General features: G+C 40.3%; 1 protein-coding gene across 6 annotated transcripts in view; it reads left to right on the forward strand.

The window, feature by feature from the left end:
- tenm3 (teneurin transmembrane protein 3) overlaps window positions 1–27,928 on the forward strand; it is a 398,597-nt gene that overhangs the window by 358,364 nt on the left and 12,305 nt on the right. For all 6 annotated transcript variants that reach the window (XM_061772049.1, XM_061772050.1, XM_061772051.1 and 3 more), the window contains 7 exons: window positions 1,394–1,520; window positions 10,870–11,067; window positions 13,040–13,099; window positions 13,444–13,788; window positions 15,131–15,375; window positions 15,460–15,641; window positions 26,412–26,614. In XM_061772049.1, the coding sequence (XP_061628033.1) occupies window positions 1,394–1,520; window positions 10,870–11,067; window positions 13,040–13,099; window positions 13,444–13,788; window positions 15,131–15,375; window positions 15,460–15,641; window positions 26,412–26,614 (1,360 nt within the window). The remainder of the gene's footprint in view (window positions 1–1,393; window positions 1,521–10,869; window positions 11,068–13,039; window positions 13,100–13,443; window positions 13,789–15,130; window positions 15,376–15,459; window positions 15,642–26,411; window positions 26,615–27,928) is intronic.

Here is a 27,928-nt window from a genome sequence, read left to right on the forward strand (position 1 = left end):
TTTTGACTGTTTGTGTGCTGCCTCATTTACCCTCAATCTTGCAAAATATGTGTTTGGGAAGGCTATGGTTACCTATCGGGGCAAACAGGTGGGGGAAGGTCAAGTTCGTCCTGTGATGGCAATAGCACAAGCCATTATTGATTTCCCTGCTCCCCAACCCATCCGTGAATTGCTTTGATTCTTCGGGATGGCTGGATATTACAGAGCATTCTCTTATTTTTATTTTTTTTAGTTATTTTTTTTTTTATGTGGTTGCTCCACTCACAAGAATGGCAAACCCTAAAATTCAGTTTGTGTGGTCCGAGGTATGCCAAGTGGCATTCGAAGCTGCCAAAGCGCTCTTCTGCAGCGCTCCTGTGCTATCTGCCCCAAGTTTTGAGGATCCCTTTAAGATGTGCATTGCTTCGATTCTTAGGGATGGCTGGTTATTACAGAGCATTCTGTATAAAAAATAAAATAAAATAAAAAATCTCGTAGTAGCGTTGCAACATTTCGAAGTACACCTGTTCTAGTTCCGTTTTTTTCTGACCACAACCCGCATGTGTTCTTGACTGAAAAGGATTAGACAATGTCATGGCTGATGCACTATGCCTCTCTCATTGAATCAAACATGTATTGGGGGATATATGTTTTGATTTTTAGGTGGGGAGTTGTTATGACCATGTTTGGTTGTTTTATGTTGTATTGCTCATGACTGTTCTTTTTTGGGAGATTGTTCCCATTTGGTGGAGTGAATGTGGGGGCAGGGTTGTGTGTCCTGATTGTGAACAGGTGGGACCTGCTGATTGGCTGCGTTGACTTGATTGACACCAGGGGATTGGCCAGAGGAGGGACCAGAAGTGTTTTTGAACCAGCAGATGGTTGCAGTACGGTGTTCCTGATCTTCCCCTTCCAACTTGGCCAGCCATTGGTTTTGTAACTGTCGGTTTCATTGTCTATTGGTAGGAGGGAGAAGCCTGTTTTGTTCATTCTTTTTTCAACTGTTTTGGGTTAGGAGTAAGGTAAGAGTGTCTTTTAGTTTTCATCTTTGTTTTGAGAACAGACAGAGGGTTGTTTAGTTCTGTTTTGTTTGTTATGTTGGTGTATTTCCGCCCTCTGAAGATTTAATAAACATTGTAAACTGTGTGACTTAGTGGCCCTGGCCTTACTTGGGAGTGTGAGGACAGGAAGAATCAGATCAGGTTATGTACTGGGCTTCCGTTAGACCTGAAACGTAACATTTTCTGTGAAATTTTGTTTGGTGGTATACAGTGAAATTGTTCTAATAAAAAAATACAGGTTGGGAAACACTGACTAAATGTAGTACCTAATGTCCATTTGAGTTGAGTTTTTGAAGTGCAATTTTCAAACATTCATAATAATTTAACTGGTGTGTTTTTCTGTGTGCATCCAGTACAGGACAGGTAATTGGACTGCAAAGGGGTCCAACCACAGAGAAGTGGGAGTATGACAGTCAAGGAAGAATCATTTCCAGAGTATTTGCTGATGGAAAGACATGGAGCTACACTTATTTAGATAAGGTAAAGGAATACTACAGATTGTATATAGTTACTATCGAAAGGATTGTCACATTTATCCCTGTCTTTGACTGATTGCTTAGACAGCATTGTCCATCCATTTTTCCATTCCGCTTATCCTCACTAGAGTCACAGATGAGCTGGAGCCTATCCCAGCAGACTGTGGACAAGAAGCGGGGTACACCCTGAACTGGTTACCAGCCAATCGCAGGGCACATATAAACAAACAACCATTCGCACTTGCACACAATTTTCAATTAACCAACCATGCATTTTTGGGAAATGGGGGAGGAAACCGGAGTACCCGGAGAAAACCTATGCAGGCAACGGGAGAACATGCAAACGCCACATTGGCAGGGCCGGATATGAATCCGGGTCCTCAGAACTGTGAGGCAGATGTGATAACCAGTCGGACACTATGCCGCATGGACACCATTGTATTATATTAAAATGATCTCTGACTGCATATCCATCCATGCACATCAAGCCTTCCATTCTCAAAGGGAAACAGAAGCCGATATTCATCTTTCTTACTGATGAACAGAGATAGAAGTGTCTCCATAGACATGATAAAAAGATAAGTCGAAGGCATATACACACTAAAAAGCATACTAACCTAAAGGTTTATCCTCTGTTCATTCCATACACAAAGCAAGGTTATCACTGTAAATTTGCGACCAAACAAAGGAAGCAACATTAACTGAAGCTTGTCCCCATGTGGAAAGTGTTCTTTCTCAAAGTTAGCAAGGGAAACAAACTGTGTGAAAGTCTCTTCTCACTACTAACAGTGTCATAGTTAACTTGAAACTAATAAGAGTAGTACTATACAAGGAAAGAAAAATCTTTGAACTCTCACAGAAAGCAGTACTACCATAGTGTTCTCTTTAACACAAAATAGATCATTACAAATGTCACTCTGGAACCATGAGGCATCAAACAGAAATACTGTACCCGATTGTCATTTTTGTAAAATCTAACCGTGAAACAGTTCTATGGCGAGAGAACCAGTTCCTTTAGTTTTGTCCCACTAATTTTTTGAAACACAGCTACACCACATGGCACCATATGTAGGACCAATGTTAGTCATATAACAAAGTCCTAAAGCAGCATTCCACTTCGCCAGTGAACCAACGACTTACATCTTGCTGATCTAAATGTATAACAATCTAGTAGTAGTAGTATGCCTCCAAAGGCCCAGGATCCTGTAGCATGCATCGGTTATTTAATAACTGGACTAAATTTGTTGTAAGAGCAGGAAAGGGACTGCCAGCAGTACCTCCCACGCCCACAAGTCAGATAAAGTGAAACTAAGTGTTGGCATTACCTAGCATACAATATTTATCGTTAAAATGGGGATCGCGTTGCTTTGTTTATGAAAAGGTCCTAGCAATGATAACTTTGATAAATCAGTTACTTCTGAAGGGTTTCTCCACTAATGTAATTTGGGTAGTTCTCCAACATTGGAGGTTCTAATCTTTGATTCAAGATGTCCACGTATTTTGTAAGGTTTAATTGCTAATTCTACAAGTACAGAGTAAAATGCAATCAAAGAGAAAAGGGAGGAAAATCTGTATTCTACTTCAAAAAAGGTGAGGCGGATAGCAAGATATTACACAGGGTGAATGTACCTGCCTTTTAACTTGAACCGTACTTTCATGGGCCAAAGGTGAGATTCTTGAGGCTTTCCCCACTCGTAATCTTAATCCCAATATGTGATGCACCAATTTGTACTTAATTCGGTAAATAGCAAACTTTGACTCACGGTTTGAAGCGGCGGCCAAGGATGCTGCGTGCCATGAGGAGGAAGTTTGCCATGAGCGCCAATTTAAAAGAAGAAAGTTCAGCTTTGCCAAAAATCTCTTTTCTAAAATGGAAAGAAAACCTGAGGCTGCGCCAGCTCCAGGAGGAGCTGGCAAGGTCAAAATCTAGCACCCCGAGAGTTTAGCAACCAGAGCAGAACCAAAAGCTTCTTTCTTTCTCTACTCCAGAAGCTGGCCGAGAGCTTCTCCTTTTAAACTTCCCAGGAGACAAACAAGAAGGGGAGGTGTGAACCCACCCGAGTTTATGATGGGTGTGAAAGTTTCTTTTTGTGCTGATTTACATGAAAAATAATTTGGGGTGACTAAACTCTCTCGTAGCTCACGTGTGGCTCATTTTTACCTAGTCTTGAAGTATGGACTATAACTTTGTGAATTATCGTTCATTTGAATCTAAACATGACTTGCTGTGTAATTTCAAACTTGTCATATTCATCGCCATCCTATTACTATTCTTCTGTATATTGTTCATGAGAGAAGCAATACCAGGGTACAAGTAGCACAACTTAACAGACATCGATAATAAAATCACATTTGATCATCTGCAATATAAGAAAAACACACCAAAACATGAGCTTAATTTTGCATCGACGGTTTGTCAGTCCCGAGATTCCGCTCTTGGGGGGGTGGGGTGTTGCGTTGCTTCACTGTTCAGGAAATCGTCACCACAGACATCCTCTTATGATTGATAATGTAACCTTTAAAAGGGACGAATTCCTCCCAATCATGCCCTTCCAGGCCTTACTGTCATTGCCCACATGACTAAGTACTCCAAAATGGGTGGGTACACTGAGCTGTTGTTTACTGCAGAGGCACAAAAAAACAGGACCTGTGCCCCCGCCTGAAGGCAGGGGGAGGCTACCCTCATGAACCAGGGTGAACCCCAACATATAGGCACCAAGCCGGCGGGTAATAGGTGTGCCCACACCTACTTGGCGCTCTCACTGAGGGAAACTCCAAAGTGGAAAAAAGTTGAACCACTTTCAAGAGAACTGGTACTGGAGCCCAAACTGTTTTTAGGCGAGCCCAACTATATCTAGTAAGAACCTCTCGACCTCGCACACCGGCTCAGGCTTCCGCCCTGCGAGAGCGGTGATATTCCTTGTCCCTAGAGATAGATCTTTAGTCACAGATTGGACTGCCAAGGTCCCTGCCTTCAGTTGCTGAAGTCATATAATAAAAGTGCACTCATAAAAACAACAGCCTTTTGTCTCATTCAAAGAAGAGAGAACATTGATGGAAAGAGGTGAAAGGAAGAGAGGTGTGCAAAAAAGGATATTCCCTGTCCTTCAAGACCTTTCCTGAAAAAAATTGTAGAATGACGAGGAGAGACTGAAACAGATGTTTTGTGTGTGAGTGTGTATGTAAATCAAAAGGAGACAGTGGCATGCTCGCAGAGCCTGACACAAAACATGGATAGGTCTTATCTGTGGTGGGCAAAAGAATAGAATGACAAGGGGTATTGAGAAAGAATGATAAGTAGAATTTAACGGAAACTGCTAAGACAGCCACTTCAGCAGAAACAAGACCGAAGGGTTGGAATGATTTTAGACTTCTACAGAATGACAGTATTTGAGCTTGGAAGACATTTTTGAGCATTCATTTTGCTTCTGCCTCCGTGTTACCTTAATGATTAATAAAACCATCCCAGAAGACTCCATGCAAGCCTAAGGAACACATGACCTCCACTGAGATGAGCTAGCGCAGTATTTCTTTGGATCACAGGCCAAAGTCTTTTCATCACTTTGGTATTGCTTAATTTTTGTCTCATCAGTCAATAAAATCATGTCTAAGAATGTTTGAGGCGTCTCTGTCTACTGTTTTATGTGTGTAAATTCTAGCCTGGAGTTGATGTCTAAGCCATGCTAATTGCTAAGCTATCTTTACAAGCAGTCGTGAAACATCAAAATAAGTGATTTGATTAAACAAACACTTACATACTGTAGGTCTTTCTGGAACCGCGTTTTCGCGGAGAGTAACCAACTTTCAACAACAAAATAAAAAGCCAATTAATGTTTAGAGAACCGTAAATGAATTTGTACGTCACTTCAGAACGCGGGCAGGTTGAAAGTATATTATTACGGTATTATTAATAAATATTTGTAAGATAAGAGATCATCTTTATGAGTCCCTCAATGGGGACATTCGCACCGTTTCATGAGCAATTGTGGATAAAGGAAATATAAATATGTAATATAAATGGCAAGATAAGATGACAGAAGACGACACACAGGAACATCTGCCTCACAGTTCTGTGGACCGGGGTTCTAATCCCAGCCCCGCCCGTGTGGAGTTTGCATGTTCTTCCTGTGCTTGGGTGGGTTTTCTCCGGGCACTCTGGTTTCTTCCCACATCCCCAAAACGTGTGGTAGCTTGATTGAAGACTCTAAATTGCCCGTAGGTGTGAATGTGAGTGCGAATGGTTGTTTGTTTCTACGTGCCCTGCGATTGGCTGGCGACCAGTTCAGGGTATACCCCGCCTCCCGCCCGAAGATAGCTGGGATAGGCTCCAGCAGCCCGCAACCCTAGTGAGGATAAGCGGTAAAGAAAATGGATGGATGGATAAGACTTAATACAAGTACATTGCACAAAATAGAAACTAAAACTATCAATCTGTTTTGTTTGTTTGCAAAATCAATGCTGAGTTTAAATTTTGACATTTGAGATCTGATTAAATCTGCTTTAATAAACTTGGTTTTTGTTTTCTTTTGCTTTGTTACCAGGGTTGAAAACAGAATTGGCAAAGGTGAATTAATCCATTAGATATTTTTGATGGAATGTCAAAATCTCATATACAGTGCAGCAAAAAAGTATTGGCCCCTTCCTCAAATTCTTATATTTCTGCATAGTTTCACACAGCTTTTCCTTTTATCCAAGATGCACAAACGTATTGGTACAACAGTTATTCATAAAAACAATAACTTTGGCTGTAACTCAAACCAGAAATTTGCTAAAGGGTTGATGGTCCTAAATAACAGTGAAAAAGAGACTTTTCATCACTTTTACCCTCATACCGTTCAAGCGCTGCCTTTTACAGTAGGATATGTGCATTTTATGTGTCCGGCTCGCCCGACGTCTGCGTGCGTGGCCAACGTTGACACTTAACGAGGAAGTTCAATCAAACCGCTCGCATGTCCTAGTTTTTTCAAGGTTTCAGTATTCTTTCTAATCCCTATGATAACCTGATTTTTATATTTTTCTGTGAGTCTGCATGTTAAAATGTGATGGGAATTGATTAATTTACAGTATGCACGCACTGCTGCTGGCGTGGTTGAATTGTGATTGACTACGGTCAGCATATAGCTCGTATCTTTTCTTTTTGATTCTGCTAATTTTATGAATTTATTAACTACAAATGCCTCTTCGCTCTGCTATATTGATTCCTTACTATGCGCTGTATATTAATGTATGCAGTGTTTGCTCATTCTCGGCTCTAAAATCTTTTTTGTATAGGTTGTTTTGTGCCACATTCTCTAATTTAACTTGCGAATCAATTACAAATGATTAACAGTTGACTAATATGTTGTCCATTTCTGTGTTTAGCAAGCTTTCTGATGATACCAATGTTTTCCATATAGGATAAAGATAAAGAAAGTTAATAAAGTTGTGGATCAGCCATCTCTAGTGTGGGGGGGGGGGTTGGGCTAACCCTCCACATTAGCTGATATAGTTAGATGTCCTTTTATAGGGAAATAGGGGTCTGCACATATTTAGCAATTAATATCTTCATACTTGTATGTTGTATTTATTTTTTTTAATGTCTGAATTCGCTTTATAGTGTCTTTAAAATAAAATATAGTATATCCACACATGCTTCGCTCATATCACATCTCCTCCTCATTATAAGATAAGCCTGGGCTTTCCATTGTAACTACTTTACGTCCAAACGAGCGGTTAAAGGCACCAGGCTACTTGCCTGTTCCATCGCTTAGCAATGGACATGCTTGCTCCGGGCCTCCATTGTCATTGTGCCGACATGGTGTGCCACGGGGTATTCCATGGGTAAGTTGGAGCCTATCCCAGCTTACTTTGGGCAAGAGGCCAGGTACATTCTTGACTGGTCGGCAGTCAATCATAGGACAAATGGAGACAATGTGAGCCCATAACCGTTGACTGTGAGGCAGACATGCTAACCAAATGCACCATCATGCTGTCCTGTCTTTTCTTACTGACCCAAATCCAGACCATTTGTGGTTATAACTAAATGTAGTAGAATTACTGTAGTCTTGTTAAAGTGTGGGTGAGGAGTCCCTGTGTAATGAGCCATTCAGACATTTGTATTTTTTAGTCTTGTTGAACTTTGTGGCGCTCTGTAGCAATTGTCTCTTCTTCTAGATTGTATATTCATCTTGTGATTTTGGAGATGAAAAAGGGGTGTTCAAAATGTAATTTGTTATTAAACAATTGGTCTAAAAATGCTTGATATTCTTTGAAATGACTGACAGTTTCATTTTCTGCAGCAAAAAAAATATGTAACTTGTCGGTGAAATATGGACCATGAAGACCCCATAGCTCTTTTAAGCAATTTTACGCATATGTATTTTTCATTAAATTAAATGTGTGTGAAACAAATATGTAAAAGCTATAATATAAAAAGCTTGGCTCTTTGACTGGCAATTCCTCAGCAAATTTTGAAAGTATCTGAGACAGATGGGTCAAGATATAATCTAATGTTGGTAAGATGCATGAAATACTGCCAGTGCTCTGCTTGAACTATACTATTGTATGTTCCGCATAACGAGATCTGCGTGGAAACTGACTAGTAAAAATATCTACTTAAATGTCCATTACACCAGTTTTCCCATTTTAAAACAACCAGTAAAATGAACAAAGGATAGCACATTTGTCAAGTTGATGGATATTAAGTACAAACATGCATTTGCCTGAGCTAAATAACTAATGTCAGCTGCCTAGTAATGTCCCAAAGAGTTACAATCAACAGTGATGCAAGCACAGACAATGCAGCAAGGTTTTTTGCATGGTGAGGGGGGGCAGCTCCAACAGGGCAACAAATAGCAAGATATAGAAGACCTGCTGGTTGACTAATGTAATATTAACATTCCACATGTAATTACAGATGGTATAGGGTTCTTGAAGTTCACCATTATTGATGTTTAATTTTTTATCCTTTTAATTAGAAACTACTATATAGCTAACACACACATTTACAATATATACACACACACATATTAAAATACAGTATATAGTGTGTACATAGCATTTATAGCGAATATATATTGTGTGTGTGTGTAATGGATATAGGAAAAAGTAGTGTGCAAAAGTCTCAAGTCGCCACTGTTTTTTTTTTTTTTTTATATAATCTTTTTCACATTTTGTCATTGTAAACTAGTACGTAATAGGACAAATACTGTACATTTTGCATGGTGAAGCAAATACGACAAAACCAATTTCCACAAAACCTTGTAGAAGCACTGTAAACGGGTCGTGCATGACAGTACCATGAAGAAAGTTTGGTGAGACTCTGGATAATGATGCGGATACAAGAATGTATATTTTTTCACAATTGAGTCACTTGGCTATCAATAGTATTGACCAATCCTCAGACTCATAATGGCACCTTGTTTGTTTGTCGTCCTTAATGAACCAGGAAGTAGCCTGCAACCAAAGAAGAGATGGACAAGCAAACCTCAGAGCAATATGATTTTTATTTTTATTTTTTTTATTTTATTTTATTTATTCTTTTAACTTTTCTAAACAGTTCAGACCTGGTGGAGGTGTGTGATCTACAGTACATAGTGGCATTGTAGATTTCTAGAACTGTTGCATTGCAAAAACTAATCTAATGAAAGTCTGCGCAGTACTATATAATAGTGTGTGTGTGTGTGTGTGTATATATTTGTGTGTATGTGTGTGTGTATATATACAGTATATGTGTGGATGTATGTATATATATATATATATATATATATATATATATATATATATATATATACATACATACGCACACACACAGTGGGTACGGAAAGTTTTCAGACCCCCTTAAATTTTCACTCTTTGTTATATTGCAGCCATTTGTTAAAATCATTTAAGTTCATTTTTTCCTCAATGTAGACACAGCACCCCATATTGACAGAAAAAAAACAGAATTGTTGAAATTTTTGCAGATTTATTAAAAAAGAAAAACTGAAATATCACAGCCATGAGTATTCAGACCCTTTGCTCAGTATTTAGTACAAGCACCCTTTTGAGCTAATACAGCCATGAGCCTTTTTGGGAATGATGCAACAAGTTTTTCACACCTGGATTTGGGGATCCTCTTCCATTCCTCCCCAGTTCTGTCACGTTGGATGGGGAACGTTGGTGGGCAGCCATTTTCAGGTCTTTCCAGAGATGCTCAATTGGGTATAAGTCGGGGCTCTGTCTGGGCCATTCAAAAACAGTCACGGAGTTGTTCTGAAGCTACTCCTTCGGTATTTTAGCTGTGTGTTTAGGGTCATTGTCTTTTTTGAAGGTGAACCTTTGGCCCAGTCTGAGGTTCTGAGCACTCTGGAGAAGGTTTTTGTCCAGGATATCCCTGTACCTGGCCCCATTCATCTTTTCTTCAATTGGAACCAGTCTCCCTGTCCTTGCAGCTGAAATACACATCCACTGCATGATGCTGCCACCACTATGCTTCACTGTTGGGACTGTATTGGACAGGCGATGAGCAGTGCCTGGTTTTCTCCACACATGCCACTTAGAATTAAGGCCAAAAATTTATTTCATGGTCTGGAAGAGGCTTCCATCGAGCTACTCTGTCATAAAGCCCCGGCTGATGGACGGCTGCAGTGATGGTTGACTTTCTAGAACTTTCGCCCATCTCCAGACTGCATCTCTGGAGCTCAGCCACAGTGATCTTTGGGTTCTTCTTTACCTCTCTCACCAAGGCTCTTCTCCCACAATTGCTCAGTTTGGCTGGACGGCCATCTTTTGGAAGGGTTTTGATCGTGCCAAACGTCTTCAATTTCAGGATTATGGAGGCCACTGTGCTCTTAGGAACCTTAAGTGCAGCAGAATTTTTTTTGTAACCTTGGCCAGATCTGTGCCTTGCCACAATTCTTTCTCTGAGCTCTTGGCAGTTCCTTTGACCTCATGATTCTCATTTGCGCTGACATGCACTGTGAGCTGTAAGGTCTTATATAGACAGGGGTGTGGCTTTCCTCATCAAGTCCAATTAGTATAATCAAACACAGCTGGACTCCAATGAAGGTGTTGAACCATCTTAAGGATGATCAGAAGAAATGGACAGCACCCGAGTTAAATATATGAGTGTCACAATAAAGGGTCTGAATACTAATGGCTGTGGTATTTCAGTTTTTCTTTTTTAATAAATCAGCAAAAATTTCAACAATTACATGAACTTAAATGATTTTTAAGAATGAATTATGTCGGTATGTATGTATGTATGTATATGTATGTATGTATGTATGTGTGTATATATATATATATATATATATATATATATATATATATGTGTGTGTGTGTGTATATATATGTGTTACATTCTGTTCCTGTCTCTTCCCCTCTCTTAACAGTCCATGGTCTTACTGCTGCACAGCCAGCACCAGTACATTTTCGATTATGACTCAGGGGACCGGCTGTCAGCTGTTACCATGCCAAGCGTCGCTCGACACACCATGCAGACCATCAGATCCGTCGGCTACTACAGAAATATCTACATACCACCTGAGAGCAACGCCTCAGTTACTGTGGACTATTCTGAAGATGGACAGGTGTGTATTAGTTTTACATAATTTGCTATTATAATTTTAGATTGGATACTGTACAGTAGTACAAAAGATTTTCCCTTTTCTCCTGAAAGCAGCTACTCACCAGAGAATATTGTGCTTGAAAGTAAAACAATGTCTTAATTAGTGATACACCAACAGTTCGGCTGTCAAAATATTTCGGCCAAAAATACCCCAAAAGTAAATTTTCGGTTTTGGACCAAAATACCTTTTTCACCAAAATAAAACTAACGAAATAACGTCACATCCATAACATGTCACGTGTCGCTTTCATGAGCCGCGAGGAATTAGTGTGGTTCCTAGTTCCAAATCCGTTGCCAAAGGCAAACGACTTGACAGCAAAAAAATCTGCTATCCTAAAAATAGCATGTTCCAGACTCCAGAGACTTGTTTTGTATTCCTTAGAGTTAACACTGCTGCCATAGCGCTCTCTCTCTGCCAGTGCTCTACGTACAATAGATAATAGAAAAAAAACATCATGACATGGCTCCCACATCAATGTGGAACATTCAACATGGCCGCCACGTAGGCACGGAAGGCACGTCTTTTGGAATTGAATGCATTGTCCCACAGCGTTTTATCGAGGTTCCACAGTATAATCTTTATTAGTCCCACATTGGGGAAATTTGCATCATTTCAGCAGCAATACTGGATTCAGGATAGACATTTGTCCCCAAATACTTTTGGCATTATAAAGTTGATGCAATAAGGAAGCTCCAGGAAGGAATAGCAATGGCATTAGCCAAAGCTAATGGAGAGCCAATAAAATGAAATGAAATATACTGCAATAACTGTCCTGCGGTAAGGTTCTTGACATAATTTAAAAAATATGGCAATTCAGACAAATAGTTCTGAAAGTGAATTTTTATAGTTTGGCAGCTGTGTAGTCATAGCCATAAATGCAATTTTACTAATAATTGGCATAGTTTTATCATTAATAATTGACTTATTTATTTTTATATTTTAATTAATGTAAAGCGTCTTGTGTTGCATTTTTGGGGGAATGAAAAGCACTTAAAAATAAAGTTTGGTTGATCGGTATTTCGGCCTTGGGCTTCAGTTTCGGTTTTGGTCAAGAATTTTAATTTCGGTGCTTCACTATTCTTAATAAATGTATGTTAAATGATTTGGTCAAAATATCCGAAGGGTCAAGAATTTACATTATGCTCATCATCTCTGTTTTAAGCAGTCAATATTTTAAATCCATCATACCATAATGACACACACTCAATTACTGTGCAGATCTGTGGAAGTTCATATGGGGTTTTATGATTGTGATGGCTGTGCTAGCAACTGCTACCGTCAGAAGTATGTTAAACTACACAAGGAATTTTTCTTGGGTTGTTGGAGCCACTGTAGAACTAGAGCAAGAATGCCACAAATATACAATTAGGACATAAACACAAATGTACAAAGTACAGAGAGTTTTTAGGCAATATAAAGTGTCCATTAGTGTGCTAATACTGATCAACAACAAATGTGCAAATGCAGAGTGATGGAGCAACAATGATGTTATATAATAATGATTGCAATAATAATGGGGCTCACTCTGTGAGCAAGGCATTGTCCCCACCACGCCTGCTCAAGTGGTGCAGCACTCTTTGCGTACCTCTTTTACATTGAACCGCTCCTTGCATGCTTGAATGTCTGTGATCTGGCCCTATGTGTGGTGTGCAACACAAAGTATTCATCGGTGTGGGAGCTGAATTTGACCCTTGATGGACACCTTTGATAAATAAATAAATGAATGAATGAAGAAATAATTATGGCACTACAGATATATGCAAATTGAGAAACTGTCACTAAGAAATTAGTCAACTGTTTAATTTTATTTAGACACCTAGGAACTTTTTTAAAAATTGTGAATAAATATGTGTGTGCTTTTAAGTGATGGACATTGTCCATGTCCATTAAGATATTATAATATCTTAAAATTACTTTTTCTCTCTCCTTTCAGCTCCTTAGAGTTGCCCATCTTGGAACTGGACGCCATATATTGTACAAATATCGCAGACAGGTATGTGCATTTCATTTCATATTTTAAAGGAGTGTTTACATACAGTATTAGAGTGCTGATTGAGTACATTCTCAATGGGATAGAGAATGGAGGATTCAAAGATGGATGTTTGTGTCAAGGTTATGTTTTGTTTGGTTCTTGACAGCAGACTGAGATCAAATCAGGAAGCACACTAACAATATCAGGTGTCCCCAGGCTGATGGAGGTCTGATATTCCTTCGTAGATACTGCAGTAGTGAATGAACGGGGATGTTTGACAGCTTGTATGAACTACACTGAAGCTGATAGAACATGAACAGTATCTGGTGTGGTAAACCAATACAGAACTTTATCTTTCTCCTCAGAACAAGCTGGCAGAGATTCTGTATGATTCAACTCGGGTCAGTTTCACATATGATGAGACGGCCGGTGTGCTGAAGACTGTCAACTTGCAGACTGAAGGATTTATCTGTTCCATACGGTACCGCCAAATTGGCCCACTGGTTGACCGGCAGATATTTCGCTTCAGTGAGGATGGGATGGTGAACGCACGTTTTGACTACACCTATGACAACAGCTTCAGAGTCACCAGCATGCAGGCCGTGATCAATGAGACTCCACTGCCAATCGATCTCTATCAATTTGATGACATATCAGGAAAGGTTGAGCAATTTGGGAAGTTTGGAGTCATCTATTATGACATTAACCAGGTAAGACAGCACCAGTTAATTTAAAGGATCACATGCCATCAAAATCCAATTTTTTACCACTGTTTTATGCATAAGATAGGTCAAAATGAGTCTGTGACCTGGTTTAATTTTCATATCTATGCGGTTTGTCAAATGAATGAATGACTGAAATAGTTGATAAAAGGCATAAGGTTTCTAAAACTACCGGATCAGATTTTGGCATCATTGTGACATTGATACGCCACTCATTATTCAAGTACCTGCCCACTTCGTCGTTGGTACACGCCCACTCATCTCAGGAAAAATGGCTGAGGGACAATTCAACTGCGTCTTGTGCAAAGGTTAAACTTTACATCTCCTGTCAACCTCAGAGGAGTTGAGGAATAAACTGTCCTAAGCATTTGGGTACTAAAATTGTGCAGTGTTCTGGCACATTTCACCCAGGATGACTTTAACGTTTTTTTAAGCTTTCACACATTACAAATACATTTCCCGATTTTAAGTGAGCAAGACACAGCTGGTCGGCACCAATCCATACCAGTACAGTATATAAATTATACATATATACTGTATTGTTGCACAACAATACAATACAAAGGGTACATTCAAGTGAATGAGGGCGAACTGAGCGTCTCAAAATATCCCAACACTTTTTATTCTCACCCACGTCCTCTCGCTATAGCAACTGGCATCTTCCTTGATTTCTTCTCTATGGTTTAATCAACGTGATAACAATATACTGTATGTGCAGACTAAAAGCCTATACTGTACATTCAGGATCGCCGTTCAGGTCGCCCAAAATCAAATCGCTCAACTGTCATTTCAATTCATGTTCCCTATTAGTGGGCGAGCAATCCAACGCTTGATGAATTCTGCTTAAGAAATGATAGAAAAACCCAACATCGAAGGTTCCAAACGTAAAGTCGCTATGAACGCTTTGCCACCATAAGATGGTCGCTGAGATATCGCTAGGGACCAATCAGAGCAAAGCTGTTTTCCATATTTAAATTAAAGAGAACAGTGATCCAATCGAGGAAAGATTTACATATTGAATATTGAGAAATCCAATTGTTTTTTTTCTTCCAGGTGATGAAGACCAACTAGAATAGCTTGAAAAAGAGCCTCCTGGGTATTTCCAACCCAAGTTATTTTACAAACCTGATAAAAGGACATCATAGATTATAAAAAATAAAAAGAATTAATGGCATCAGACCTTTTAAGAAAAAGTAAAAAAGTTAGATTATCTGGTATTTTAAGGCTATGCACATGATGTGTGTCTGCAGAGAGAGGTTGAAATATTGTCTTATGAGCACTATCAGGATTTCAAACAACTGATTCACTTCACTTGTCTACACACATGCAGATAATCTCCACAGCAGTTATGACCTACACCAAGCATTTCGACCAGCATGGTCGCATCAAGGAGATCCAGTATGAGATCTTCAGGTCTCTGATGTACTGGATCACCATTCAGTATGACAACATGGGCAGAGTCACCAAGCGTGAGATCAAGATAGGACCATTTGCCAACACGACGAAATATGGCTATGAATATGATGTTGATGGACAGTTGCAGACAGTCTCCCTCAATGAAAAAATGATGTGGAGGTAAGGTCAACATTTAAGGATTTTTAAAAAAAATATTATTTTGATGATTACTGGTGTTAATAGTATCATAAACTGGATTTGCAGATATAATTATGACCTGAATGGAAACTTACATTTGCTGAATCCGGGAAACAGTGGTCGATTGACACCACTTCGTTACGACCTCAGAGACCGAATCACTCGTCTTGGAGATGTTCAGTACAAATTGGATGAAGATGGTTTTCTAAGACAGAGAGGGGCTGAGATATTTGAATACAACTCCAAAGGTAGGAAAAAACACTTTTGAATAATGGCTTATTTTAAAAATATATGTAATTGGCGCCATTTACCCCTTATGTAATGCTGATTTTGTTGATGATGCAGTACAGAGATTTACAAACATTCATCATGGGGAGATGACTATCACGTCAACATTGGCTTTGACAGTTTCTTTGAAATTCTTTTTGTGGGGTTGAGTTTGACTACTTTACCTTAGATTTGAAGGTTCAGACTAATAAAAGATGATTAAAAATCTTACCGTTAGCCATTCTTTCAAGTTTCAACCGGCGTTCTGATGTTTCAGTGGTATGGATTACTTCTGAGGTAATCCACTTTCTTCATTATTCTGTTTTGTGCAACGAACTAGTTGCTCTACCAGCAGCCTTAGGCCTGCCGCACACCGAGCGGCGAGGCCTAACGCCACATAATTGTCTGGCAGTGTGCGGGGTTCTGCCATTAGTTTTCATGGCTGTCAGATTGACGGCCACCAATTTTGGTACAAATCGAAATTTGAATCACAGGTGAACGGTGTTGCAATGTCACAGATATACCAACCATTCAAAAATGTGCCGTATCAAATGAGCTTTCACCAAAAAAATAAAACAGGCATGACGTGAGATCCAGCTGGCTGCCGTCAAGCTGCGCACAAATGCACACGCACACACACACAGTGGGTACGGAAAGTATTCAGACCCCCTTAAATTTTTCACTTTGTTATATTGGAGCCATTTGCTAAAATAATTTAAGTTATTTTTTTTCCTCATTAATGTACACACAGCACCCCATATTGACAGAAAAAAACGGAATTGTTGAAATTTTTGCAGATTTGTTAAAAAAGAAAAACTTAAATATCACACAGCCATAAGTATTCAGACCCTTTGCTCAGTATTTAGTAGAAGCACCCTTTTGAGCTAATACAGCCATGAGTCTTTTTGGGAATGATGGAACAAGTTTTTCACACTTGGATTTGGGGATCCTCTGCCATTCCTCCTTGCAGATCCTCTCCATTTCTGTCAGGTTGGATGATGAACGTTGGTGGACAGCCATTTTCAGGTCTCTCTAGAGATGCTCCATTGGGTTTAAGTCAGGGCTCTGGCTGTGCCATTCAAGAACAGTCACAGAGTTGTTCTGAGGCCACTCCTTCATTATTTTAGTGTGTGCTTAGGGTCATTGTCATGTTGGAAGGTGAACCTTTGGCCCAGTCTGAGGTCCTGAGCACTCTGAAGAAAGGTTTTCGTCCAGAATATCCCTGTACTTGGCCGCATTCATCTTTCCTGCGATTGCAACCAGTCGTCCTGTCCCTGCAGCTGAAAAACACCCCCACAGCAGGATGCTGCCACCACCATGCTTCACTGTTGGGACTGTATTGGACAGGTGATGAGCAGTGCCTGGTTTTCTCCACACATGCCACTAAGAATTAAGGCCAACAACTGCCAACAACAACAACAATCTTGGTCTCATCAGACCAGAGAATCTGATTTCACACCATCTTGGGAGTCCTTCAGATGTTTTTTTTTAGCAAACTCCATGCAGGCTTTCATGTTTTGCACTGAGGAGAGGCTTCCGTCGGGCCACTCTGCCATAAAGCCCCGACTGGTGGAGGGCTGCAGTGACAGTTGACTTTCTTGAACTTTCTCCCATCTCCCAACTGCATCTCTGGAGCTCAGCCACAGTGATGTTTGGGTTCTTCTTTATCTCGCTTACCAAGGCTCTTCTCCCCCGATTGCTCAGTTTGGCCGGACGGCCAGCTCTAGGAAGGGTTCTGGTCGTTCCAAACATCTTCCATTTAAGGATTATGGAGGCCACTATGCTCTTAGGAACCTTAAGTGCAGCAGATTTTTTTTTTTTGTAACCTTGGCCAGATCTGTGCCTTGCCACAATTCTGTCTCTGAGCTCTTCAGGCAGTTCCTTTGACCAAGTGATTCTCATTTGCTCTGACATGCACTGTGAGCTGTAAGGTCTTATATAAACAGGTGTGTGGCTTTCCTCATCAAGTCCAATCAGTATAATCAAATACAGCTGGACTCCAATGAAGGTGTAGAACCATCTCAAGGATGATCAGAAGATATGGACAGCACAGCAGCAGCAGTTAAATATGAGTGTCACAGCAAAGGGTTTGAATACTTACGGCTGTGTGATATTTCAGTTTTTCTTTTTTAATAAATCTGCAAAAATTTAAACAACTGTTTTTTTCTGTCAATATGGGGTGCTGTGTGTACATTGAGGGAACAAATTTACTTAAATGATTTTAGCAAATGGCTGCAATATAACAAAAAGTAAAAAATGTAAGTAGCGAATACTTGTATGTATGTAGCGGACATGCCAAGCAAAAGATGCCACCCGGCACCCCAGGCTCGCTCTACCGCCGCTCCCCGCCAAGGTAGACTGTAACTCCAGAGTCACACGCAGACTCTAAATGGATTAACACAATAAACTTCAACAAGACACAGACATTTGCTTTGCCATGCCGATGCTAAGTGAATCACGTCTGCCTGAGACTTCAAAGGGGAGACCCACGGATGCTGGGTTCGCCCCCGAACGCTAAATTAATTAACTCCCCGCCAGTCGAAGGATTGGACCCGCAGCGACGCCTCCACCCTGCTGAGAGCTGCCACTTGGGAGTTGGAACAGGCAACAGCGACCCCCACGGGCGAGGGAACGACACTACAGACAGGGTTCATAAGAAAGTCAGTGACTCGACTAGGAGTCAATATTTTAAGAACTTTACATGAACGCCACTAGTGACTGTATTGCTGCAAACTTGAATGTCTAATGTCAAATCTGTTGTTAACTGAACCAGATGAAATGTCTCACCCCACGCCACAAATGTCACATGAAAATAGTGATGTTCTCCACACCACATAACATTTGAAACATTCATTACAGGTATGAAAGAGGATAAGCGTGGACCAATGCAAGGTGAGGAAAATGGTCTCGTTATCTTAAACCCAATAATTAATATTTTATTCCACTGGTTTGAAACCACAAAATTATCCTAGAATGGAAAAATAACGCCAAAAGGCAGTCCAGCCCCTCTGTGTTCGCAAAGGTGGTAGAAAAGGAGGGGGGACCCACTCTGGCCATAAAAGGGGCCGGAGCTGGGAGAAGTAGAGAACTTTTTTTGAGTCTTAGTGCAGAGGTCTTTTTGGTCACTCCGACAACTCGCCGACGACCGCGCCAGGCAGGACGCCCACCTCAGCCGAGGTGGAAGCACACATCGGACGATCCCCGGCTGCCGCTTCCTGCAAGCGCTTCGAGCCACCCTGCTTGGGGGCTCGAACTCAATCTGAGACGTTCGGAGCGGACGCAGCGCGCCCGCTACGAACGTCACCCGAGACGTCCTGCCTGAGAACCCGTTGGCCTCCTGCTGCTCCTGTTTTTCCATTCCTCCCTCCCGTCAAATCCACCTGTTACCGGTGCAGACCGGGCCAGCCGAACACTTGGGAGCCTGACTCGCCTTCTTCAAACGTGTTCCAGACACGTAAGTCCAACATTGCGGTCTACTAAAAGTACGGATTAGTGCATATTTGGGTTTATATTAACGAGACCAGGAGTCCTCAACTATATGCATTCACTACACGCCCATTCTGCTCATCTCACGTCACAAATCCCTTCCTTTGCCAATATGCGTAGATATGTTGTTTGTTTTGTGTTTGTCTGTGTTTTATCCTGTACAAAAGCCCTTTTTATTATTACATTTTCTATAAAATCCACCACTTGCATTGATTATATGTGTTGTTGGGTTCGGAACTAAACCTCTAGAAAGTCTAGAACTCAAAATTCCTGAAATGTAGCCACCTTCCGTTAAGAGACTGATTATAAAGGTTTGTCGTCATTTCGCCTCAAGTTAAACTTGTAAAAATATGACGTGGTGCCCCCCATATCTATCAAAGATCTTGATTTTAACGCTGTAATTTAAAATTACGATAACCCAGAAGTGTAGGCACGGTGGCCGACTAGTTAGAGCGACTGCCTCACAGTTCTGAGGTGTTGGATTTATCTTACCCAACATTATAAAAAATAGACACAAAAGGAATGAAGACGCTGGTTTCTTTTTCTCATGAGGAGGGCGTATGGGAGATTGTTCAGATCACAGCCTCTCAACACGCTCTAAACAATCCCTCCCGTCGCTCCTGCATTTATTTGAAAATAGGAGGGTTTTTCCCAGACATAATGTTCTAAACAATAAGACACAACACAAAACATTGGACCAACACCTGTCACGTCCCCGACCACATCCGATCACGTCCTTGGTCCAGGCGCCCTTCCATCGGATGATGCTGAGTCATCTTTTCGAAGGCGAGACATCTAAAATCGTCCATAATACTAATGCAAGCTAAGCAAATAAATGATAACTTCTAGAATATATTTAACATTTCCCTCCTGTTTATCATGTATTTGCACAAATTCTCATATCATCTTACAGTCACTTCATTTCGATTTTTAATTGTAGAATCATTTTTATGAAACAAATACATTTTCACTCAGAGTAAACTTGTCATACATGAATGTTGTAGTTTAAACATCGTAATCACCTGGATCAGGAAACAAATCAGGTAAAACAACATCATCATCATCATCGTCATTATTATCAACCTCCAATAAAGGATAAATCTGCTCCATACGGTTCCATGTGGGTTATGGCTGTGGTGATTAATTTACTGATTAATGCCCGAATGCATGGGATACAACAACATCCACACAATGTCAGAATGGCTGCAAAAACAGCAATTGATATCAATATTGGTGAAATTAGGGTTTTATATTTACCAAAAACGTCCATTCAGCTGTTTCACAAGGAGTGTTGATTGAGGGTCCGTAGACCATCGATGGCTCTGGTCAAGCTGCCATCTGAAGCAGTATTGTTTGTTCTCCAAACATACCGCAAACACCTCCCTCTCTTGCGAGGAGCATGTCGACAGCTATGCGGTCTTTGGAACGTCCTTGAGCTGCTCGTGCACAGCTTCCAACCCACTCTGAGTCCAATTTCCTAATCTCTGTACATTGAAGTGGATATAGTTTATCCCATCAACATTTTTATTAATCGTACACCAACAGCATATGAAGTATTCAAATCCTCCTGCAACTTGGTCAGCTAATTTGTATTGATTAGGAACCCCACGAGGAACACCATGTATGTTTTATGTTGGATAATTTTGCCTCTGCCAGGATAAATCTCTTTTTTGTCAAGTATGTCCAAAACACACAAGGAATTTGTCTCCGGTAGTTGGAGCCGCTCTAGTACAACAGACAGTCAATTTACAGAACACTTTGGAGACATAAAGACATTGACAAAAATAATTGTGCAAAAAGATGCAGTCCTCTAGCAGCAGTTTGAATGACTAATATCGCAATAGTCCGGTGCAAAGATCATTGTGCAAAGGGCGCTGAGACTTCAAGGAGTGGATGCGGTTTAAAGTGACGAGTAGTGCGATAATCTGGGACAATGGTTGTGCAAATGTTGCAGATGCTCCTCAGTCAGTGTGCAAATGGAATAATACAATCTTGTGATAATTATGCCGGAACTATGCGCAACAAAGGCCTGGGACCCATGCAAACAACACAATCTTTTCTCGCTACATTTGCTGCTTGTTCCATCAATAGTAACCAATTGTTATTTTGTCCTGAAACTCCTGTGACAACAAGGAACCAATCATCAGTAGTTATGTTGTTAACCATTAAAATTTGTCTACCTTTCTTTGAAGTTTTCAATGGCATTTTTGGTTTAACACGGTTCCTATAACACAATACTACTTGGAAGTGGGGATCTTTTCCACCAGAATAGGCCCACAAGCTCACTATCAAACACATTGGGTGACTTGTATTTCAATATTAAACTATGGGCCGTTTTGCTTATGTTAAACTTCTTTCTTTGTTCTTTTGCTGTTCTTTTTGACCAACTGGACCAATCATAACCTGTTTCACCAATAAGGTGTTTCCATTCAAAACCTATAGTTGCATACCAGTCATATCTAAATCCCCAATTCTGCCCATTCTCTTGAGCATCATTGGTGAGAGCCGCATATGGAATTATGATTAAAGCAGCTTGATTTTGGGGGCACAAAATATTAAACCGTTTTGCCGCATTTGGAGGCCATGCCCACAATTTTGATCATCAGCTGTACTCCTTTTGATACGAGTTAATGATTCAAAAAAATTGTTTTTATTATTATTATTGGGTTTGTCATATTGGTCCAGTTGGTAGGTGATTTTCTATCTAAAAAATGGGTTTTATCATTGAGGGTGGGACGTCCCATGTACCACAAAAACAAAACCAACATCATAGTAGCCAAAGTTGCTACGTAACAACTTATCGAATCTCATAACCAACGTGGGTGTGCCTTTCTGCTGAGTTCTCACTAAAAGGGTTGGTGTCTTTTTTCTTCACTGACCAGCAAGCGTTTTCAGAATCTACACATCTGCTCCCGCTCTGTTATCAGACTTTTGCTCACCTTCCCAATTTGAGTACTCAGCTGAAATGACTCTTACAGTGTGTTAAATGAACCCACGTGTTTCTTTCTGCTATTTTTTAGGGCTGTAAAGTGTCAATCTATCTGTGCCACCATCCCTCCGGTTGAGACGTGACACAGCATGTCTCAATATAGCAGCCCATTTGAATAGGTTTTTTTTTTTTTTTTCCTGTGCTAATGTAAATTTCATTTTGTAGTTTTGCACTTTGTTTTTCCCAATAATTGCGTTCTTGTTGTGGAATACTCATATTGGCTATCAGTATAGATTGTACCATCTTTATTTATCATTAGTTTGCATGCCTCGATTAATGCTACTAATTCAGCAGCTTGTTCAGCCAATTCCTGTCAATCATGCTGCGTGCCTTCATCAAGTAAGGGTATTAGTGTGGCTGGATTTAAGGTTGTGCATCGCTCAACAGTCAAATGTGGTTCTGATAGCAAGATGGCAATGCAAGATAAATGTCTTGCAGGTGATTTGCAATAGGAGAGCAGACACTGTATGTGGGACCTTTAGGGTGAACTGCTCTCTAGTTGAAAAATAAGCTATTGCATGTGTCTTCATCTGTAGATGCCAGAAGACATGCGTGTTGTCATAACTTGTGAATAATTAGTTAGACTTTCACAGTAACCTTGCGGTAATCTAGTAAATGTATATATATATATTTTTTTTTTCTCAAATGTGAATGCAAACCAAAATTGACTGTTATTTTCTATTGGTACTGAAAAGAATGCATTAATGCATTAATGCATTAATGTCCACTACTGTAAACACAGTAGCGTCTGGTCTTAATGAATTTAACAATGTGCGTGGGTTTGGTACGCATGCTCTGTATTACTGCAGCTCATCACATTCTTTTTTATCTTCTATTTTTGTGATAAGCTCCAAGGCTGCAGACAACAGCCTTTCCCACGTTTAACGGTGGCTTGTCTTTTATTTTTTATATAATTTGATTCCTGCAACGCGGCTATTTTTTGTGTATTTAACCAACCATTAAAGCCGTGTTCGGTTATCCCTGTCTCTAAATATAAAATTTTATCAGGATCCTGTTTCTTTTTTTCTTTTAAATTTAATTTAATGAACCTCCAACCGTTACACTGCAGTGTATTCCTGTTTTTTATTTTACTACTTCCTTTCCCCATTTGAAAGAATTTGGTTCAGTGTAATACTACCTAGGGTAGTCTAGAACACTGTTTCTTTTCAGTAGGACGGTGATTCAAATTTACTTTCTGTGGTAATTCTCACTTCAACTCTTTCGAGTGGAGAATTCTTGCCTTTGCATCCACAAAAGTCCACCGTTTACTTTCCCACTGTTTTGGTATGGAATGAAAAACCTAGTGGTTTCCCATTTCCCATTTACACTCTCATTCAAACAGTTTTCATTCACACTGGCTCGTCAGAGGACTCCGCCGTCCCATACGGAATTTAACTACGTCTGTCAACAGCTCATTAGAGGACTCCGCCATCCTATACGGAATTTAACTACGACGCCACGAACTTTCCTAGTTTCTTTATTCTACCCGCCATTGACTAGTATCACAGGGTTTATTAAACACGGAATTTAAGTACGTACAGGACTCCGCCGTCCTCGCGGAATTTCTGGACTCCGGCGTCCTTTTTCCTAAAAAAAAAATTTAAATTTAACTCACCAGTCGTCTTCAATCCTGTGGATTGTCGTCAACCTTCAGATCCCAGTTGAGGAGAACGAAGACCAGTCCCGTAAAGGGTCTTACTTGCCGTGGCCACGGTCTCTTAACTGGAAGTCGGCTCCACAACTGGAATCCTCGGGTGTGTTGACATCCGGCTCGAAGGACCAATTTAATGTTGGATTTATCTTACCCAACATTATAAAAAATAGACACAAAAGGAATGAAGACGCTGGTTTCTTTTTCTCATGAGGAGGGCGTATGGGAGATTGTTCAGATCACAGCCTCTCAACACGCTCTAAACAATCCCTCCCGTCGCTCCTGCATTTATTTGAAAATAGGAGGGTTTTTCCCAGACATAATGTTCTAAACAATAAGACACAACACAAAACATTGGACCAACACCTGTCACGTCCCCGACCACATCCGATCACGTCCTTGGTCCAGGCGCCCTTCCATCGGATGATGCTGAGTCATCTTTTCGAAGGCGAGACATCTAAAATCGTCCATAATACTAATGCAAGCTAAGCAAATAAATGATAACTTCTAGAATATATTTAACATGAGGTCTGGGGTTCAATCCGCCTGTGTGGAGTTTGCATGTTCTCCCCCGTGCCTGCGTGGGTTTCCTCCCACATGCCAAAAACATGCATTAATTGAAGACTCTAAATTGCCCGTAGGTGTGAATGTGAGTGTGAATGGTTGTTTGTTTCTATGTGCCCTGCGATTGGCTGGCAACCAGTTCAGGGTGTTCCATCAAGTTGTCCAGGTCCACATAATATTATCCCAAATGTCTTCGGAATCATTTGTTGTTTTTGTTTTTTGGAAAAGTAAGATGAGGCTTTGTTATTTTTGGTCAGCAGGGCTTTTTGGCTCGGATGCCAATTTTCCCCAGTCTCTTCCTTATTGTTGTGTCATGAACACTGACCTTAACTGAGCCAAGGGAGGTCTGCAGTTCTTTAGAAGTTGTCCTGAGTTGCTTTGTGGTCTCCTGGATGAGTCATTGCTGTTCCCTTGGGGTAATCTTTGTCAGCCAGCCACCCCTGGGAAGGTTCAGAATCAGAATCAGAATCAGAATCATCTTTATTTGCCAAGTATGTCCAAAACACACAAGGAATTTGTCTCCGGTAGTTGGAGCCGCTCTAGTACAACAGACAGTCAATTTACAGAACACTTTGGAGACATAAAGACATTGACAAAAAACAATTGTGCAAAAAGATGGAGAGTCCTCTAGCACTTAGAGCAGTTCGAATGGCTAATATCGCAATAGTCCGGTGCAATGACCATTGTGCAAAGGGCACTGAGACTCCATGTTTTCTCCATTTGAGGATAATGGCTCTCCCTATAGTTCGCTTGAATCCTAAAGCTTTAGAAATGGCTTTTGTAACTCTTTGCATATTGTCCATCCATCCATTCTCTACACCGCTTATCCTATTCAGGGTCGCAGGGCGCTGGAGCCTAGCCCAGCTTACTTTGTGTGAAAGGCAGACTACACCTTGAACTGGTCGCCAGCTAGCCGCAGGGCACATACAGAGACAGACAACTATTCAGACTCACATTCACACCGTCACTGAGGGGGACAGATTCTTTATTTAAGAGGTCTGGAGTTAATAAAGCTTGGCTGTGATCAGTGAAATTAACTAAAAATTGTGATTAGCCACAATTCATGATTTAACAAGGGGGGTAATTACTTTTTCACACAGAGACAGGTAACTGCATTTTTTCCCCTTTAATAAATGAAAACAATATTTTAAAACAGCATTTTAACTTCACTTGGGTTATATTTGTCTATTTACATTTGTTTAATGACCTCAGACATTAAAGTGGGGAAATATATAAGAATTTGAGAAGGGGCGAATCCTTTTTCACACCTATGTGTGTGTGTGCATATATATATATATATTACAATAATATTTTACTAAAATTCTAATTTGTAACAGTGTACCTGTGGCTAAAAAATGAATGAATGGGGCGATCGTTGCCAACAACCTGAAATATCCACACTATGTCCTGTATTTCTCGCGCATTTTTTATCATAATATAGTTACAGCAGCCAGGGTAATTCACTTCATCCTTGACAGACAGTTAGGCCATGTTGTTTTTGGTTCAATAAAAAAATAATATAGAGTAGTATATGTGGAGGCTCAAACCGTTCTTTTCCGATAAGAACACCAGGGGTCACAGGTTTTCCATTGCAGGGAGTTGGTTATACAGGATGTGCGAGGGTCAATGGCCTGGTGTGCAGCTGTGTCTTCGACTTTTTTTGCATTTGTCCGTTTCAGTCGCATTCGGCTGCGTCACTCAGTGTGCTGCAGGTTTAGACTACAAAGGCATTTCTCAGATAAATACTGAGATGCTTGTTTGGATTAAAATGTTAATTTTTTTTTAATTTTTTTTTTTAACTTTGTTTTTAAAGAAATGAAACATTAAGACTTTAGCAAAAAAATATTGTTGTTTTTTAAATCTATGATCCATATTGTGTAGTTATTTTACATCATAAAAATAACTTGAAGTCCAACTACCAATCATCCAATTTTACCATGATGTTCACAGTGAGTGAATATTACATTTTAGACCGCCTGCCATAATGTGATGCTGCTCAATTTACACATGGCATCTTTCACTTTTGACCTCATGATTTTATTTTGCCTGTGACTACGCTAGGTCTTCTCATTCGGGTCTACAGTAAAGCTGCCAGTTGGACCATCCAGTACCGTTACGACGGTCTGGGTAGACGAGTGGCAGCCAGGAACAGTCAAGGACAACATCTGCAGTTCTTCTTTGCTGACCTGAACTACCCCACCAGGATTACACATGTTTACAACCACTCTAGCTCCGAAATCACCTCCTTTTACTATGACTTGCAGGTAACAACTTTTGATTTTTAATTTTATTTATTTTGTAATCTTTTTTCTAAAATGTGCTTGCACTATGGTGGCCTGGAAGTGCAAAACAAATTAACAAAAGCCAAAACACTTTTACATTTCAGAAAACAAATGAATAAAAACCGTAACACTTTTACATTTAAGAAATGACAAACAAAATTAGAAACACTTTTATAAAACACGAAACAAATTACAATTGAGACAACCCGGAGAGGGAACGTCCCATTTTGCAAGACCTGCCTCGCTTTAACATGATTGGCTCCTGCATCGCAGGAAGGGTAGGCTACGCAGAGATGTCCATCCCAAATATAATAAAAAAAAAAAAACAGAGAAGTTTATTATGGTTAGGTTTAGGACTAGGGTAGGGGTTAGGACAGTTTAGGATGAGTTAAGGTTAGGATTATGGTGGTTAAGGCTGGCGCACACCAAGCACCGCCGCCGAACCCGACTGAACTATGGCGCAGTGTGTGTGGTTTGGAAACTGTTTCCTTGAGTGGCCGATTGGTCGGCCACTGGTTTTGACGCAATTCAAAATTCTAATCTTCGTTGCAAGGCATCTTAACGTCCCAGTTTACATTCAATCATAATGCAAAAAAGCTTTCCCCTACGGTGAAAATACATTCGCGGGTTTGCGAGCCGTGCTGCTGCGTTGCCTCGGCTCAAGCCATATAAATAGCATCTAAAGCATCAAATGGTGTTTTAAATCAATACTAACCTATATTCATAATGTATAATGTGCCTGTGCATGAAAAAGCGAAGTTTGTGACCAGAATGTACGTTCAAATGAATGAATATCCACACTTTCCCAGCATCCTCTCTCTCACAACATACATCTTCCTTAACTCTGAATCAATCTTTTTATGGTTTAAGAAATGTGATCAAGTACAATATATTGTATAAACAGCATCAAAAGCCTATACAGGCTCGCTGTTCAGAGCGTCCACGTATACAATCGCTCAATGTGTGGGAGTAGGTCGGCAACTCTTATTTTTATGCGATTGTTCGGTCCAGTTTGGTTCGACCATGTTGCACGGTGTTCGACAGGCTTTAGGGTTAATGGCATTTATATTAACGCCGCCACACTTAATAAGTCACATACTTCTTTTACCGTCTGGAAGCAATAGAGCATGTTCCACAGCAGGGGTCACCAACGCGAGGACAACTTAAGGCACACGCGAGACATGTTCTAAGAATAGCACTGGTCACAAATTATTAGGTTTTCTTTTGTGCTTTAAATTTTGAATCAGAATTGATTACAATAATGTAATTTTTCAAATAACGTTGACAAATATAAAA

The sequence above is a fragment of the Phyllopteryx taeniolatus genome, chromosome 4 (assembly GCF_024500385.1).
Source record: "Phyllopteryx taeniolatus isolate TA_2022b chromosome 4, UOR_Ptae_1.2, whole genome shotgun sequence".
NCBI classification, from domain to species: Eukaryota; Metazoa; Chordata; class Actinopteri; order Syngnathiformes; family Syngnathidae; genus Phyllopteryx; species Phyllopteryx taeniolatus.